The sequence below is a fragment of the Schistocerca piceifrons genome, chromosome 2 (assembly GCF_021461385.2).
Source record: "Schistocerca piceifrons isolate TAMUIC-IGC-003096 chromosome 2, iqSchPice1.1, whole genome shotgun sequence".
NCBI classification, from domain to species: domain Eukaryota; kingdom Metazoa; phylum Arthropoda; class Insecta; order Orthoptera; family Acrididae; genus Schistocerca; species Schistocerca piceifrons.
In genome coordinates, this window is record NC_060139.1 from 719,662,427 (window position 1) to 719,681,326 (window position 18,900).

The 18,900-nt window shown below is 38.1% G+C and overlaps 1 protein-coding gene across 1 annotated transcript in view; it reads right to left on the bottom strand.

Annotated features, from left to right (window-relative positions):
* Window positions 1-18,900, bottom strand: part of LOC124775796 (A-kinase anchor protein 9-like) — a 517,018-nt gene that overhangs the window by 239,387 nt on the left and 258,731 nt on the right. The window contains exons 19-20 of the mRNA XM_047250627.1: window positions 17,315-17,461; window positions 9,898-10,243 (exon numbers count right to left, since the gene is read on the bottom strand). Coding sequence (XP_047106583.1) covers window positions 9,898-10,243; window positions 17,315-17,461 — 493 coding nt within the window. The remainder of the gene's footprint in view (window positions 1-9,897; window positions 10,244-17,314; window positions 17,462-18,900) is intronic.

Sequence of the window (18,900 nt, forward strand, 5' to 3'; positions counted from 1 at the left end):
ACCGAGGTATTAAATTTGCATGTACGCCGCCTGTCCGTTGCAGTTTGCCTTGAAAATGGCGGGATGTTCTCCCGCCGAAATATCGGCGGTCGCTGAAAGTGTTACCTGGCTGAATTCCCGGAAGTTATTTGAAAGTTGTATACGCCAGGAGAAACTCAGGTCTCACATTTTACAAGTGTATTTGCTGCCAACTGGGAACTGGAGGAGCCTCATGAGCTCAAATGGCTTTTTATTCATCCAAAAATCTACATCATAACATGTCTACTTCTCAATTAATGTAGTAACCTAATTATTTACAAGGTAAAAGCATATGCATAAAGGTTCCTACTTATTTGTCAAAAACAAATAATATTTTATATCACTATATCTTAATGAACTTCGAAATTTTGGCTATTCTCATAGATTAATATCATTAACAATTAAGTGATTTCACTTCTTCATAAAAACAATCAGCTGCTTCTTGGCAGGTAGTAAGACTGAAAAAATGCTTTACTTGCACCATAAGATCACCAGGCACAAAGATTTACCGTGTACTGTTGAAATGACAGATGTCTGTTACATTTGAAAAATCTACTGATCATCTGAAATTCTTCAACACCCATTAACCTGTTTTGCAACTTTTCAATTTTCACACCTCATAATATGTTAAAGCATTTGCACAAAATAATTATTTGGGAGCAAATATAGTCTTCTAAATCGTACATTTTCACTCATCTTTTATCCCTATAAAATTCAGAGATGGAATGTTCTGTGACAAGCTAGGTTGCAACTTTCTGGGTTTGTGCCGTAGGGTTGAGAACTGTAAGGTCCCTCTAAATGAGTCTGGTGTGCACTAAACATTGGAAGCTGCTACTGAGGCAGCTGACTGTGTTTAGGGTGCACACAAGGGATTTTTAGATTGGGCAATTATCCATTCAGTCCCGGTAACAACAGCCATAGGAAAGCTGGAAGTATCAGTGTAAGATTGAAAGAAATGCCTCCCATTGGTGTGAGTATTAAAATCCTAATAGTAAACTGCAGACACATTTGTAACAAAGTCCCAGAGTTTGAAGCAGTCATGAAAAGCAGTGAAACTCACAGAAAACGAGCTACAAAAAACTGTTGAAATCTGAAATTGATAGAAGTGAGATTTTTGGGGAAAAGTGTATATTGAAAGAATAGGCAAATGGGAAATGGAGGTAGTGTATTTGTAACAGTAAACAACAAACTCAATCCACCAACATAGAAATTGAAGCTGCATGTGAGATTGTTTGGGCAAGACTCAGTACTAGGGTTGGGCATAAAATGATAATCGGATCTTTCTATCACGCATCAGACTCATCTCATGGCGTGACCGAAAACTTTACAAAAAAGCTCAGTTCACTTGTATGTAAGTTCCCCAATCATGCTGTAATCACTTGGGGAGACTTCAAACATCCAACAACCAATTAGCAAAATTACAGTTTTATTAGTTGTGGGCGAGATAAGACATACTGTGAAACATTGCTAAATGCCGTCTCTGAAATCTACAGACAGTTAGGAGCCCCACTTATGATGGAAATATATTGGATGTAATGGCAACAAATAGAACTGATCTCTTTGAAGACATACACATAAAAAATGATATGTGACCACAACACAGTTGTGGCAACAATGATTACCAAAGTGAAAAGGACAACTAAAACAAGCAGAAAGATATATATGTTCAGTAAACGAGATAAAAAATCAGTAGTGAAATATCTCAATGAGGAACTTGAAACTTTCAGCACAGGGCACGAGCATGTAGAGGAACTATGGCTCAAGTTTAAAAGAATAGTTGACCATGCACTGGATAGATATGTACCCACTAGAACAGTTCATAATGGGAGGGAACCCCCATGGTATACAGTACGTGTAAAAAAAAAAAAAATATCTAATGAAACCAAGATTACTGCATAATAAGCGTAAAACAATGTAGAGAGATGCTGAATGAAATATGGTTGGCTGTCAAGAGAGAAATGCTTGATGCCTTCAATGACTACCATAGCAGAATGTTGTCAAATGACATTTCACAATATCCAAAAAAATCCTGGTCATATGCTAAGGCTATTAGTGGCACCAAAGTTAAGAGCCCAATCCCTAGCAAATGAGACTGAAACTGAAATTGAGGATAGCACAGCAAAAACTGAAATGCTTAACTCCATTTTCATATGTTCCTTTACAAAGGAAAAGCTAGGAGAATTGCCCCAATTTAATACTCACACCACTAAGAAGATAAATGAAATAAGACTTAGTGTTAGTGGTGTTGAGATACAGCTGAAATTGTTAATATTGAGCAAAGCTCTAGGGCCCAATGGAATGCCTGTCAGATTTGATACTGAATTTGTGGCTGAGTTAGCCCCTCTTCTAAAAATAACCGATCACATATCCCTCAAATAAAAACCCTCACCCAGTTATTGAAAAAAAGCACAGGTCATACCCGTCTATAACAAGGGTAGTAGAAGTGATCCACAGAACTACTGTCCAAAATCCTTGGCATCAATTTGTTGTAGAATGTTAGAATATATTCTGAGCTTAACATAGTGAGGTACATTGAAAAGAATGACGTCCTCAATAGCAACCAGAATGGATTCCAAACACGTTTATCATGTGAAATGCTGCTTGCACTTTCCTCGTGTGATGTTCAGAAAGCTTTGGATCAAAGCAATCAGATAGGTGCAGTATTTCTTGATTTCCAAAAAGCATTTGATCAATACCACATCTACGTTTATTGTCAAACGTATGATCATATGGGCTATCAACTGAAATTTGGGACTAGATTGACAATCATTTGGTAGGGAAGATGCAGCATATTGTCGTGATAATCTTGGATGGATAGTAATTGCCAGATGTCTGTTTCTTCCCCAGGGAAGAGTGTTGGTGCCCTTGCTGTTCAAGTCATAAATTAATTATCAACAGTAATATCAGGCTTTTGCAGATGATGCAGTTATCTACTATAAAGTACTATCTGAAAGAAGCTGTGTAAGTATTCAGTCAGAGCTTGATATGACGTCAAAGTGATGCAAAGATTGGTAACTTGCTTCAAATGTTCAGAAATGTAAAATTATGCACTTCACAAAATGAAAAACATAGTATCCTTTGACTATGTTATCAATGAGCCACTGTTGGAATCAGCCAATTGTACAAATACCTGGGTGTAACATTTTGCAGGGATATGAAATGGAATGACTGCATTGGCTCAGTCATGGTTAAGAAGATGATAGACTTCACTTTACTGGTTCTGGGGAAGTGCAGCCTACAAATGAGACTGCTTACAAATCACTCGTGTGACCAACTCTAGAACAGTGCTCAAGTGTGTGGGACCCATACCAAACAGGACTAACAGGAGATATTAAATGTATACAGAGAAGGGCAGCATGAACTGTCACACGTTGGTTTAATCTATGGGAGAGTGTCCCAGAGATACTGAAGGAACTGAACTGGAAGACTCTTAAAGATAAATGCAAAATATATTGTCTATTAACAAAATTTCAAGAACAGGCTTCACACAAGGATCATGAGGATCAGGTTAGAATAATTACTGCATGCACAGAGGCAGTCAAACAATTATTCTTTCCAAACTCCATACAGGAAAGAATGGGGAGAAACTCTAATAACTGATACAGTGGGATGTACTCTCTGCCAAGCACCTTATGGTGGTTTGCAGAGTACAGATGTAGATGTAGATGTAGGTGGAAATGTAAACAATTTGTACAGAAACCTGACTGGGATTATATCTCCAATTCTGTTCAATCTGTACATTGAGCAAGCAGTAAAGGAAACAAATGAGGAACTTAGAAAGGAGAGTCAAGTTCAAGGAGAAAAAATAAAAACTTCCAAGGTCTTCCAGTACATAGTAATTCTATCAGACATGGGAAGAGTTGGTAGGTCAGTTGAACTCAATGGATAGCATTTTGAAAAAGAGGTTATAAGATGAATATCATCAAAAATAAAACAAGGGAATGGAATGTTGTGAAATTGTATAAGAAAATGAGACACAACAAGTATTAGATGGCTTCTGCTACTTGGGCCACAAAATAACTGACATGGGTGAAGTAGAGAGGACATAAAATGCAGACTGGTAACAGAAAAAAAAAAAAAAAAAAAAAAAAAAAAAGTTTCTCAGAAATAGAAATTTGTTATCATCCAATATAGATTTAAGTGTTATGAAGGTTATTGGAAGGCTTTTTCCTGGAGTGTAAAATGTGGATGTTGAACACTTCAGACAAGAAGAGACCAAAAGCTTTTGAAATGTGGTGCTACAGAAGAAGATTAGATGGGCAGATTGGAAACTAATGAAGAGGTAATTTATTAAATTAAGGAGACATGAAATTGATGCCACAATTTGACAATTCGATAGGATCAGTTGATAGGGCACATCCTGAGGTCCTAATGAACTATCAATTTGATAACGGAGGAAGGAGACCAAGCATTGATTTCAGATAGCAGGTTCAAACAAATTAAGTTGCAGTAGTTACACAGAGACGAAGAGGCTTGCAAATGATAAGACTATCAGGGACAGCTGCATCAAACCAGTATTTAGATTGAAGATGACAACAGTTACCATTTGACATAGAAGCAGGTGTTTGACCCACCACCAAACAGAAATAGACTGATGTTTCATGGATGCCACACCTCATGCTTAAATAGTTGTATTTAAAAAGATCATCTTGCCCACAGAATGAATCTCAAAAATTTAGAGAGTATAGTAGAAATCTTATGGCTATACTTTTTTAAAATAATGAAATACTATTATCTGCTTTTGTTTTGCACAGTAACTGTGACTCTCTCAATGGGAAGAGTCATTTTCTTTTTCTTCTCGGTATCACACCCTTTGCTGCCGGCAAATGCTATCTGACCAAAAATACTGAGTAATTCACAACTGACCATTAGATGTCACGAGAGATGGACCCAACACCATAAAAAGGTTGGGAGCATTGTGTTGTCAGAAGAGTAGGATTAACAGCAGAATGGGTTGGCAAAGAGAGCCCAGTGACTTCTAAGATGGACAAGTCATTAGGTGTTACCATGGTAACAAGTCCATCAAGGACCCTTGAACCCTTTTAAAGCTGTCTAAGTTGACTGTTGGTAATATGACTGTGAAGTGGAAATGTGAACAAATAACCATAAGTAAACCAATACCAGGCAGACCTCATGTACTGATGGATTGGGAGGGTGGTTGTAAAAAAATTGCATGAAATTAGAGGAAGGAAGCACTTTTAAGTTCTAAAGTGCTTCCAGTAGCCCAGCCAGCAACAACTGCACATAGGGGGTTAAAAGGAATGAGGTACAACAGCTGAGCAGCTCTTCATGAGCCAGACATTCTGTAGTCGATGCTAAGTGGTGTCTCAGGTGATGTAAAAAGCAATGCCATTGGACAGTGGATAACTGAAAATGAGTGATGAATCACTCTATAGTCTGTAGCAAATCTGTAGCCAGTGCTCAGTGGTATCTGAGGTGGTGTCATCTGTGAGGAAATGGTTTGTGAACAAAAACATCCCTGAAATTCAAAAGCGAATACAGTCACAACTACAATAAACCTCTTTTTTTATTTACTGTTACCAGTTTCAGTCTGTTTTAGACCATCCTCAGACACACACTATAATTGTAGATGGTGGTTGTGAACAGAGCAGGCGGTGCACCTCCAGAAATACTAATTGCTCAACAGTTAGAATTCAAGGAGGTGTATCGCCTGCTCTGTTTACAGCCACCATCTACCATCATGTTGTGGGTCTAAAATGGTCTAAATCAGATGAAAGTTTATTGCAGTTGTGACTGTTTGTATTTATTTTTAAATAATAAATACACCGCTGTACTCCAGAGAGACATGTTTTCAAAAATTACTGATCTCTGAAACGGATTGATGTGCCCCGAGTCTGGACCTGAACCTAATGGAACACCTCTAGGATGAGTCAGAACATCACCTTTGCTCCAAATTCCAGCATCCATAATCACCTTTTCTAGTACTGACAGAATGGGCTGCCATTCCTCTACAGACATTCGTGCAGTCAGCACAATGTTTTCAGGGTCGTCGATGGGTTTCTGGGCCTGGACAATGCTACTAATCAGTTATGTAGCTCCTCAGTTGGCCTAACAAGGCTGAGAGCAATGCATACCAGTCCTCTGGGAAGGTCTCCCGCATGGCACTCAACCACGCTGACTACTCAACTATGAAGGCGGACAAAGGCAAAGGGCGGAAGCACACCAGATTAATGTCTACTAATAGGAGTCCTGATACTTTTTTGATCAGATAATGTATGATGGGCACTCACTTATCTAGTATTATCACTGCTTCATACTTTTTGTAGACATTACTGTTGTTGTTATACTTCAGTCTAAAATGGAGAGGGCATGGTGTATAGCACCCGTCTCCAAATTTTGTGGTGGAGGTGAATACGGGGAATGAGGTTGGTGAAGTCTACACCTCACCTCAAATAAGTACTTTTGCTAACTGAACGCAGCATGAGAAAGACTAGTATGAATGCTGAAATATTACTATTGTGTGCCAATACAACAAAAAAGTTGATTGGACTGAAAAGTCACAATGTGTATTGGTGTACACCAATCATTGGACATAAGTGTGTACATGAGGCAAGAAGTCTCTAAGAGGGAAGTTCAATGTTTGACCCAATTACGCTCCTTGGAGTGTGGGTAATAGTCTACCTGCAGAACAGTGAAGGAACGGAATGATTGTGGCCTGTTTCAGGAAGATAATTAGTAAAGGCAGAGATGGATTTGAATTCTGTTCCTGTCAAACAGAAATCTCATATACTACCATCTCAACAATGGAGTATGTTCAAATCATTGGTGATAACCTTGAATAGAGAATATTTGTGGGTTTGTCTGTCATTGTCCCTTCCCAAGTGAACATTACAGTGACCTGTTGACAGGTTTATTTTCCTGTAACATCTCTCTGAATATGCGCCAGTCTTTCACTCCCTAACTGTATCAAAGAGGTTTGAGGAATATCAAACGTCACAATGATTTGCTGCTGTCACCAGGAAGAAAGGGTGTACTACAAATTGTATATAATTAAATTACTCATAATTGTATCACTGTCACACACTTCATGGCTGGTACTAGCCCACCGCAGGACCAACTGGCCTCAGAGATGCAAGGGGCCTGCGCTATCTTTGAAATTGAAGCTCCAGCCTCCATACAAGTGTCAAGGAACTGTCTTTGCTCTCTTTCGATACCCAAAGTCCACCTCCATGCCCTACTAAGTGCATACCCCTGATCTCTATTAAAATTGTTCCTGTTAGTACTAATCTCAGTCACCTCCTTTGTATCGGAAACCCACTGTGATGATATGTGACCAAGTCTCTCGTCTTTTAAAACAGTGTTTGTGTCTGTTTCCCAGGTAATGCTCAGCTATGGCCAACTTGTCAAGCTCCCTTTGTCTGATATGTCACTTGTCCTTGGAGCAACACTTTGCAACTATGCGAATTATTTGACCTGTATAGGTTGGGGTTGTTGTGGGAGAGGAGACCAGACAGCGAGGTCATCAGTCTCATTGGATTAGGGAAGGACAGGGAAGGAAGTCGGCCGTGCCCTTTCAAAGGAACCATCCCCGCATTTGTCTGGAGCGATTTAGGGAAATCACAGAAAACCTGAAACAGGATGGCCGGACGCGAGATTGAACCGTCGTCCTCCCGAATGCGAGTCCAGTGTGACCTGTATAGGTGGTGCTGCCACATTTGCAAGGGACACCATACAAAAGGTCGCACAAAGAGCTATGTCATCTTTAACAGGGTGCAGCATATCTCTTATTTTGGCGGCAGGCCAGAACACTGGTCCCAGTCCATGTCTCTGCAGCACACATCCTAACTTTCTGCTGATCACGCTGCAGTATGGCAGGAATGCAGTCGATTTGGCCTCCACTTGGAATTGTCATGTCCTTTCGTCACTTTCTAACAGCAATCTACTTTTGTATCATGGTGAATATTATGAAATGATTGAGAGCACAGTGATGGAATCACCACTGTGTCCAAATGTTGTAAATATCTTCATGGAGCATGTTGAGGAGCAGGCTCTGAACTCTGTGGTGCTGTGTCTGTCTTGCTTCCTAGGGTACGATGATGACATCTTCCTGATATGGCCTCCCAGTGAAAATTCACTGCAGCAGTTCATCAATCACATAAAATGTCCATCCGAACATTAAATTTACCATTGAGGATGGAAAGCTACAGTTGCTGGATGTTTCAATTGAGCAGAAAGCAGAAAGCAGTACAGGAAACCAAGCATACTGATTGGTACTTGAATGCTGATCATTTCCACCATCCTTTAAACAAGAAAGCAGTCCTAAACACATTAGTTCACAGGGCAGAAATTATTTCCGATGATGACCACCTACAGTCTAAATTGCAGTATTTGAGACAAGAGTTCAGAGAGAATGGTTATATTCAGGTGCCCTGAACAAGGATGCCTTGTGAATAGGCGGAAAAGGCCAAGCTGGCTGCTTTCCTACCACCCTGTGGAGCAACGAGATAGTGCATGTCAGATAGTAAATGTAGTCCTTGTTTTCAGTCTAAATATTGGCTAGTTGCAGCTCTCCAAGTTAGTCTTATCATTTGCAAGCCTCTTCGTGTCTGCATAACAACAGAGACTCAATCTGTTTGAACCCACTTACTGAAGTCAGTGCTTGGTTTCTCATCTCCGTTACCAAACTGACAGTTCATTGGCACCTCTGGATGTGTGCTATCAACTGATCCCATTGAATCATCAACTACTGACAAATTTCTTTTCTCCTCAATTTAAACCATTGCCTCTCCATTACTCTCCAATCTACCCATCTAAATCTTCAGCAATCTTTTGTAGCACCACATTTCAAAATCTTCTGATCTCTTCTTGTTTCAACTGTTTATCACACATGTTTTACTTCTGTACAAAATCACAATCTAGACAACAACCTTCCTAAAACTTAAATCTATATTTGATGTTAACAAATTTCTCTTTTTCAGAAACACTTTTTTTTGTTATTACCAATCTGTATTTTATGTCCTCTCTATTTTAGCAGAGACATGGATTAAGATGTGTTCTGACTCACTCCCAAGATACAAGATATGCTGCACCCTGTTAAAGATGACATAGCTCTTCATGTGCCTGGTGTCCCTTGTGAATGCAGCAGCATCTGTATAGGTCAAATAATTTGCACAGTTAAACATATTAAACAAAGGGAGTTGGACAAGATAGCCATAGTTGTGCACTACCTGAAAAACTGACACAAAATACAGTTTGAAAAGATGAGATTCTTGGCTCATGCATCAACTTATAAAGGAGACAACTTACATTAGAATAAATAGCAATAATTTTAGGAGATACCAGGGATACACACTTAGTTGGGGGTGTGGGCATGCTTTGGATATCAAAAGAGCAAAGACGGATGCTTGACACTTGTAGGAAGGCAGGATCAGCAGTTTCTAATGTGGTTCCAGCCTCTCGCGCCACCTGGCCCCACAGCGGGCCTGAGCTGCTACAAGCTCCCTAATTCACCTTCTGCAATTGTGTCATTTTGGGCCTCTCTGAGTGCTACAACCGTGCCTACACAAGCAGAAAATAATGCTAGCCCACGCAGCCAGTGATTCTACTTTTGGCGACAATAGTGGGGATAGCCACTGAAACCTAGAGATTTTTGTTCGAACTGATGTGTCTTGAAAATTAACTGCATTTTATTCTAACTAATTTTTTGTCCAGTTATTATCTGTTAAGAATGCATGTGCTTTTTAAAAGGGAGAACTGAACTTATGAGCACACTTTAGCTACGTAGTATCAGAGAATACAAACAACAACACTAATAAAACAAAGTATTTGATGTATGACAGGAATGTCTCACAATAATGGTTATAAATGAAAGAGTAAAAACATTAAAATCGTGTTAAATTAAAACTGACTGTGAATTACCTGGGACAACCTCTTCCCCTGTGTCACTGGGATGACTGCCGTTAATATCTAGAACATTAGCCAGATCAGCCATAGTCACATCTGTCTGCTGCATGATATTTTGAACTGTCTGTCCTGCAACACTGCTCATTTGCTTTCTTAGGTCACTTATCTGTTGCTTTAAAGACTGAACTTCATTTATGTGCTTCTCTTCAAGTTGCTGACATTGGTATCTTTCATTTTTCTCTAATACATCCATCAGCGATTGCACTTCAGTTTCAAGATTTTTTCTATAGTTTGTAAAATAAGCCTCATACTGATTTAAAATATCAGCAACGGACTGTTTCTCTTCATCTCCAAAATGCCCCTGAAATACAAGAGAGTTAAATATTGTACGACAATGGAGAGTTAGGTGCATACTTTAAAAATATCATCAGAGCAGCATTTAGAAGATATACAGAAGATTTTGTTTCCACATCAAACCTTGTTTTTTATTTGAAAGCATAATAATGCATCACATCAAAAAAGCTTTAAGTGTAATTTTGTAAGTAGATAAGAGCTTATGAATTGTGCTCAATAATAATAATAATGATCACCCAAATAAATGCCTATTTTAACAACTAATAATGTATTTTAGAGACTTCTCAAAATTCCAGTTGGAACTAAGTCAGAGAAGAAAATCACTCTTGTCCTTTTCAAAGCAACCATCTTGGGATTTATCATAAATGGTTTAGGATTATCACAGAAAACTTAATCTTTGATGCCTGAGCTAGGATTTGAAATCCTGAATAGGAGTCCAGTGCTATTGTGGTGCAATGCTTATTATCAATAATAAACAGTTATTCTGTTTAGTACTAGTCTAAGACAATCTAATACTCAGGGAATTAGTGTTGACTGCATTGTGGGAACAAAACTTTGCTTCCTCTTGGAGCTGGTTTGTTACCATCACCATATGACCTTTTTTTATGGTGTCCGCTATATATTAGCAGCATATGGAATGATTAATGAGCCTTGTGCAGAGCAATGTAGTGCTTGTGCTGTAGCAGATGAAAAGAACAGAGAGTTTCAACCACATGCCAAAAACAGCCTATTGCTCTTGAAGAGTGCTGATCATGTCACAAAGTTTAAAGTCCTTATGTGTCAGACAGATTATCTACAGCAGCACATTCCCTCCTCATTCCACAAAACATTGCAGAGAGGCTTGGACCTTAACCCAAGACACTGACAAGAAGTCTGGCAACCTGCCATCACCTTTGATCATGTTGTTTGCCAAATAATGATGATGAAAATTTGGAAAAACACACCAGTGACCTCTCATAAAAGATGGGTTTTGTTTGCTATAGCACTTCCGTTTGCAGGAGTGAACAATAGTGTCAATATTTTAAATTACGGTACACTGCCATTTGGTTTACGTATTTCATATCTTTGGTACATTACTGTTAACTGAAAAGAATAAAATTGTCTTTTTTTATTTGCAGATACAAAACAAATCAATAATAGAACTAACTAAAGGCATTTACAATCAGATCGATATCCTTAAGTGGCAAAATTAGATACTACTGCACTATTATTCTATAAGTATTCTGGAGGTATTCTATATATGAGGATTGCCCAAAAAATAATGCATGCCTTTTTTTTCTTCCATAATTCTTTATTGAACATAATGTGAATTATGCACATGAAAGAATGGTGTTTTATCTACACACCCTATTTTTCCATGTAATCTCCATCCCGTTCTATGGCCTTCTTATGGCCTTCTTCCAGTGCGAAACAAGGGTGTGTTTGTCCTAGTGGCGGACCCAGTACTTTACTGCGTGAATCACCTCCTGATCATCCTCAAAACATCTTCCACAAATGGTATCCTTTAATGGCCCAAACAAGTGGAAGTACGAGGGGGCTAAATCAGGTGTGACAACCGTGGATGGTCTCCCTAACCGCTGCAAGTTGAGCAGCTCCACCGAACCGCCTCCTGATGACCCCACCTCCGAGCCCAGTGACTAACTGTACCTCTGTCGACAGCAGATGCTCCATAGACTTTGCTAAAGCACTTGTGAATATTCCCCACAGTTTCTTTCTCTGCAGTGAGAAATTCAATGATGGCATGTTGCTTGTAATGTATATCACCTACAGACGTCATTTTGAAACTGTCCTGCAGCTACACTATCTGTCAGAAGTGACGGAAACTTAGTGCACCCAATCAGGATAATTCAAATAATACATACATTTTACATTTGTAGCATTGTTTTTAGCTGAGAGAAAAAAAATTGGTGCATTACTTTCTGGTACATCCAGTGAACCAGACAGTTTTAATAGAGAGCCTTGAAGCCAAGGAAACAAAGATCTTGAGAAAAATCATGGATCCCACAAAAAATATGATGAGTACACAATTTGTCTCAAATATGAACTATATAAACACATGGAGAAAGTAAGTGACACGATTCAGAAAAAAAGGAGTGGCTTTTAAGGCCATAGGACATGAATCAGTGTAGGAAGAACATCTAAAAGGATTTTAACCTATTTTCAAGATAAGAAAACTGAAGGGACATGATTCACAGAAGCTGACAAAGATCTATGAGTACTGGAAATTTCTCCTGGAGATATCCAGGAAAGTGATCTTAAGGAAAAACTACAAAGATGAAGAGGTTTTCCGAGCAAGCTGAGGCTGAAGACAAGGAATACATGGGGGGGAGGGGGGGGGGGGGGAAGAGAGAGAGAGAGCAGAAATTAATGCAAGAACGTTGACCAGCAATCAAAACAAAATTAATGCAATAATGTTGGCCAGCAATCAAAACAAAATTAATGCAAGTTGGCCAGCAATCAAAACAAAGGAAAAGACAGCTGTATTGACATGTTTACTATATGGCAAAAATGTAAACAGAATATTAATCAGTAAAGGTTGTGAGCCTAATAAAAATTACTTTATCTTGCCAAGCTATAAAATGTCTCCAATACTGATTTCTAATTATTTACTATAATGTCTTTGTACTGCAACAACACTATTATGAGAACTACAATACCAGCACTATGTAAACTGTGCTCCGACCACCAAACATTATTGTAGTTTCCACTCATGAAAAGAAAGAATAAAAATCTTCTCTAAGAGATATTTTAGATGTACTTATAAAATAGAACAATTTAATTATTGGACTCATCAGTGGACTACTTCTGCTCCTAATATTTGGAACATGGTCTTTATGGACAACAAAAGTAATAGTGTCACAAACATCTAGGTATATTTTATCACTACAGTACTTTACTAAGGAAGTTTCTACATAATGTGGAACACCTTTGCATGCTTCTGGCATAAGAGTTACTCCACACATCCAGTTACAGATGGTCTTGGAATATGACCATGAAATGTGATCCATAGAGGCACTTCATTTTTTCACACAAAGAGCATTGCCAGAAGTGAAAGAACACATTTAACAGAGAAAAGGAAAAAGAGAGAAGAACTTTGGGTCAATTTGGGGTTGAACCACTAGCTTCTGGTCTAGTAATGTGATAGTCAGTCAGTCAGTCAGTCAGTCAGTCGACACAACCATCAAAATTAAAACTTCATAATGCACAATATTACACACAATCAACTTTCTTGCAATGAACAGTTTTCTTCTCGGTATTCTGACTAACAAGTAGCAAAGCATATATTGACACATGTGGCACTTACCTACATGTACAATTTTGTTAAAAAGAGCATTCACAACTGAGTTGCATTGCGAGATTGAAAATATCCGCTCCAGTTGTGACTTTGTTTTATGTTAAAATAATGAAACAAAGTCACAGGTGAAGCATATATTTTCAATCTCACTTATCCTACATACTATACAATCAAAATAGAACTGTGTTAAAAGTCTTATGTTCCACAATTTCTTCTGATATCACATATTCTTCTACAGTTCATATTCTATGGAAATATGTTACTGCAATTCCAAGCTATGATTATATGATGTTGTGCATTAACTATACCTTGCATTTAAGTTCATCTTCCCCTACTCCTCCTCTTTTTTCTTCATTGAAGCAGAATATTATTTGTCTTTATCACTGAGATTTATGGATTTATTAAAGTTTGCAAATACCACAGCACTGTTAATGTCTGTGTATTAAAAGATACATTCACAAACTAAAGCTAGTTATCACATTTGGACATATTTTTTATTCTCTTCAAAACTCTAAAGTTTTGCATTTATCAACAGTGCTCCAACTATGCTTATATCAATAACTGAAAACAGCATGTAGTCTTGTGTTATAAGTTTTATTAATTACTAAAATAGATGAATATAGCAAAAGTTTTAATTTTCAGAAGTTTCTGTTTAAAACACAGTCAGAAGCAATATCTCACCTGCAACAACAATGATGTCTTGTACGTTGTTGGCAACTTTTGACTGGAGACAATTACATGCTGCTGCTTAAAACAAGGTCTTTCGAATATTTACACATCATAGGATCATAAAAATGCCATCAGTTGTTCATAACAAGAAAAAAAGTATATAAATTAGCAAATAAATAAAGTAACAATCCCGATTTACACTACTCCTGAATTTTTGGGTGAATACAGGGTGTACATAAAGTGTGGGAACATTTTCAATTATTTATTGCACAAGAACCAAACATTGTACAAATATCATACATATGTCATTTTGAAGAGAAACCTTGAAAGTTTTTTTTCACGTGTATTGCCACAGCATAGTTTGGTAATTTGCTGATAGTCAATGCTAGTCACAAACATGGCGAGTTCAGGTGCGGAGAGAGCTTTTTGTGTGTTGGAGTTTGACAAAAACAAGTGTGCTACACTTGTTTAATGGATGTTTAGAACCAAGTACAGTAAGAACCCACCAACAAGGGAGGCCATTTACCACTGGCACAACAAATTCATTCTGATGTGTTGCTTGTGCCTGGCAAAGAGCAGCGGACATCCCAGTGTGAATAAAGTGAATGTGGAGCGCATACAAGAGACATTCATAAGGAGTCCAAAGAAATCAGTGCATCGTGCATCCCATGAACTCAAAATGGCTCCAATAACAGTGTGGAAAGTCCTGCAACAGAAGCTGTCTATGAAACCATTCAAATTGGAGCTAGTGCAGAAGCTCAATGACAATGACAAGCGTTTTGAGTTTTGTTCACAGTTGCAACAATTGAATGAGACTGGGGATGGCATTGTTGATTGCTTAATTTTTAGCAACGAAGCCACTTTTTACACTAATGAGAAAGTGAACAGGCATAGTTGTAGACTGTGGGGTACAAAGCATCCACATGAATGCACTGAATTTGAGCATGATTCCTCAAAGGTAAATGTTTTTTGTGCCTTGTCCTGTCGAAAACTGTACGGGCCATTCTTTTTCGCTGAGAGCACTGTCACTGTATATTCCTACTTGGACATGTTGCAGCAATGGCTGATGCCTCAAATGCAATCGGACTCTCCATTCATCTTTCAGCAGGAAGGGGCTTCACCCCATTTTCATCATGAAGCTTGTGGGTAGCTGAAGATGGAGCTGTCGCATCGATGGATCGGGTGTGCTACAGAAGGGGACAGCTGTTTCATGAAATGGTCTCCCCGATCATCAGATCTCACTCCATATGACTCTCTTCTGTGGGGACACATTAAAGATCTGGAGTATGTACCGCCTCTGCCACGTGATGTAGCAGAGCTCCGGGAGACAATAAGGGAAGCGACTGCCACAATCGACGATGCCATGCTGGGATGGGTATGGCAAGAATTCGATTACCTCATTGACGTCTGCCAGGTCACTCATGGTTCGCATATCAAATGTTTGTGTGTGTGTGTGTGTTTGTGTGTGTGTGTGTGTGGGGGGGGGGGGGGGGGGGAACTTACAGGGTTTCCCTTCAAAATGCAATATGTGTGACATCTGTATAATGTTTAGTTTTTGTGCAATAAATAATTTAAAGTGTTCCCAGACTTTATGCACACCCTGTACTGTTGAAAATGTGTGTAGAATTTTATTAAATAAACTTTATGGTTTTATGAAGTACTGCAGAAACGTTTTTACAAATATTTTCACAGTACTTTCAAGTTAAATTATCAGTGTGGAGTACTGTATTAGCACTTCAGTTGTATACTGGGATTTAGTCTACCTAGGGAACCATTGCCCATGATACTGCACTTATAGTATTAAGATTACTGAACATGAAAATATGCCAAATACGAGGTGAGGATAAGAAGGGCTAAAGTAAGAGAAATGTACATTTCTGTATGTTAAGACTACAGAAACAGCATCAGTGAGTTACTGACCAAGTGCAGGTCACATTTAGGAGATATTTACAGCTGTGCTATTAGCAGAAAGTATACAAATGATACAAGTTGTATTATTAGCGTTCAGACTGTGATGGTCACTTGCATTTTTATGTTGCTGAAGTGTCCATAATAATACGTGAATAAGCAACTACGATGCATTATGGATGTCCATCTTATTGTATGGATGAGGGATTTCAACTGATGATATATGTGAGAAAAAGTATCACCACAGCTGTATCTTGAGAATGTCTTTATTCTACCACACGACTAATTTCGGCAGCACATTACTGCCATTTTCAGGCCCCACCACTGCCAAAAGAGTATTTGATTTCCTTGTCAAATTTATTGTGTGATCCTTGTAGCAAATGTAGGCTATCTTTCGTCAGGAGTCTATACTCGACAATGTGTTGAATTAGTAGACTTCTGCTGAAAGCTAGCCCACATGTGCTAATAATAAAATCAAATATTCTTTTGGCAGTGGTGGGGCCTGAGGATGGCGGCAATGTGTTGCCAGAACTATTTGTGTGATAGAATAAAGATATTCTCAAGATACAGCTGTGGTGGTACTTTTTCCCATATTTATTACAGTATTTTATGGACTATAAGACACATATTTTTCTTCAAAAAATTGCCTCCAAAATTCGGGTGCATCTTATACTCGAAATTAATACAATAATGTTCAGTATTTGATTTTAAATTCCCAACAGTCTTGTAAATGGCTATGTATTCAATGCCGTGGGAAACCTATCTATATTTGGCAACACTGGACTCAACTGGCAGCAGCAGTTCACCGATGCGAAGAACATGAGTTGTGGGGATTCACAAGCTTGCTAACACAGACTCCCTCCTGCCCTGCCATCACAAACCCAGAACACTGTCTAGCCTATGATGCATTGTTGCGGTCTACAGTGCCAGTGAACTTAAATTGAAAGTAATTTGTGTTATCGGTAAGAATACGGTATTTTTGTTAGTAGCTGGTTTTATAATAGAAAAAAATAAAAGATATTCATATAATGTGGGCTATAAACTGAAAGTAATTATGTCCATCTGAAATGTTACACACTGTTTTCAGATGCTGTCATATACAACATGTGACTTTTCTTTGTTTGCTTAAAACCAGTTCAAATAGGTGGTTGAAACTTAAAACTACAACTGATTATTCACCAATAAAGAGAATAATGTTAGATATACCTCCTCTTCTTCAGTACTCCTTTCCAATACTTCTGAGTTCAGTTTCAGACACACTGGAAACTCTGATTTCAATTCATTGCTGTTGCCAGCCTTTTCAGTGTCATTATCCACACTACGCACATCTGCAGTTTCCTGGTTCATTTCAATCTGTTGCATATGGGAAAATATGTTAGTCTTTCAAACGTACCTCCTGACACAGTGGGTTAGTATGTTATACTATGTATACAAAGCAATGAATTAATAAAATCATACGCTTTAGTCAGACAAAACTTTGATTTCACAAGAAAAATACTTACAAAGCACTGGTTGTCATTTAAAATACTACTATTAGTGAGTGAATCAAAATTTTATCATTTTGTTAGGTAGACTTTTAAATAGCTGATGTAATGTGCAGAAAACTCAATTTTATAACTCTAAATTAAACTTAATTTTACAGGATACATCATAAATCTTCCACGTTATTCCCTAAAGACAATGCTATGATAATTAGTTACTTTACTGAATAAGAGTATTTCTGCACTAAGATGGAATGGCTTTATCTCTTTAACAGTATTAAATGTTTCTTCCTTTTAGTATGTTATTGATGTACATGGCCATACACCACAAGTCAAAAATTTGTGACTGAGATAAAGGAAATCTCTCAAAATTCTGAACATGGACATAATGAGTAGACAATATACATTTTTATTATCATACAGTGTTTAGAATGAGTCCTCAAGCTGTGCAACACACATTTTAGCAACTTTTTCCATTAATTTTTGTATTACCTCCAAAAAATTCTATTCTGTAAGAAAGATTCAATGCAGCTGTTTAGGCCAACTTTTTCATATCCATATTAATTGCCCAGATTAGTACTCTTGTTACACCGTCAAATGCACTGATGGAAGATGGGGAACTACCAGAAAGTGCCATGAGGCCAACTTTCAGCAAGTGTGCTGCCAGCAAGGAAAACACAGCATCTTCAGTCAGCCAATCACACAATATCAGCTAGCCAGTTGATTTAAGCCTGCGTGTCCACAGGATAACCGTCATTCCCTCTGAGTCAGCTGATGCCGTGCTCTGATGTAAACAGCGCTTCCGTAGATGACTATGTCTACATATTTTTGTGGATAATGAAGCATACTGCTTGCACTGTTGTGCAACTCCATTACATCTGCATGTGACACTTCTAGAGTGAAGTTAAAGTTTCCACCTACGTGACTGACATACTTATTCAGCCAAGAAAATTAACTAACTACTTCGGTGCTTTCCAGTGCTGCCTAACACTTTAAACACACTTGTGTTACTGTACTGTAACTGGTTTGTATTCAGTTTAAACTCATGTACATTAAATTAGTTGTGCAAATTGTTTGATTTTCTTTTGGTTTAGGACAATTAATCTATTTCTGTTCCATGTTGTCACAAAAAGAACTGTCATAATGAATGCTAAACTGTTCAATTTATTTTCTGGGTAATTTATATGTGAATACCACGTTGAGTTCCTAGAATGAATCTTTCATTCTGCAGTATGCAATACTCTTATCCAACAAGCTATCCAGCCACACTTCATAGTTCATTTCACAGATTCGATTCACAAGCATCCATCT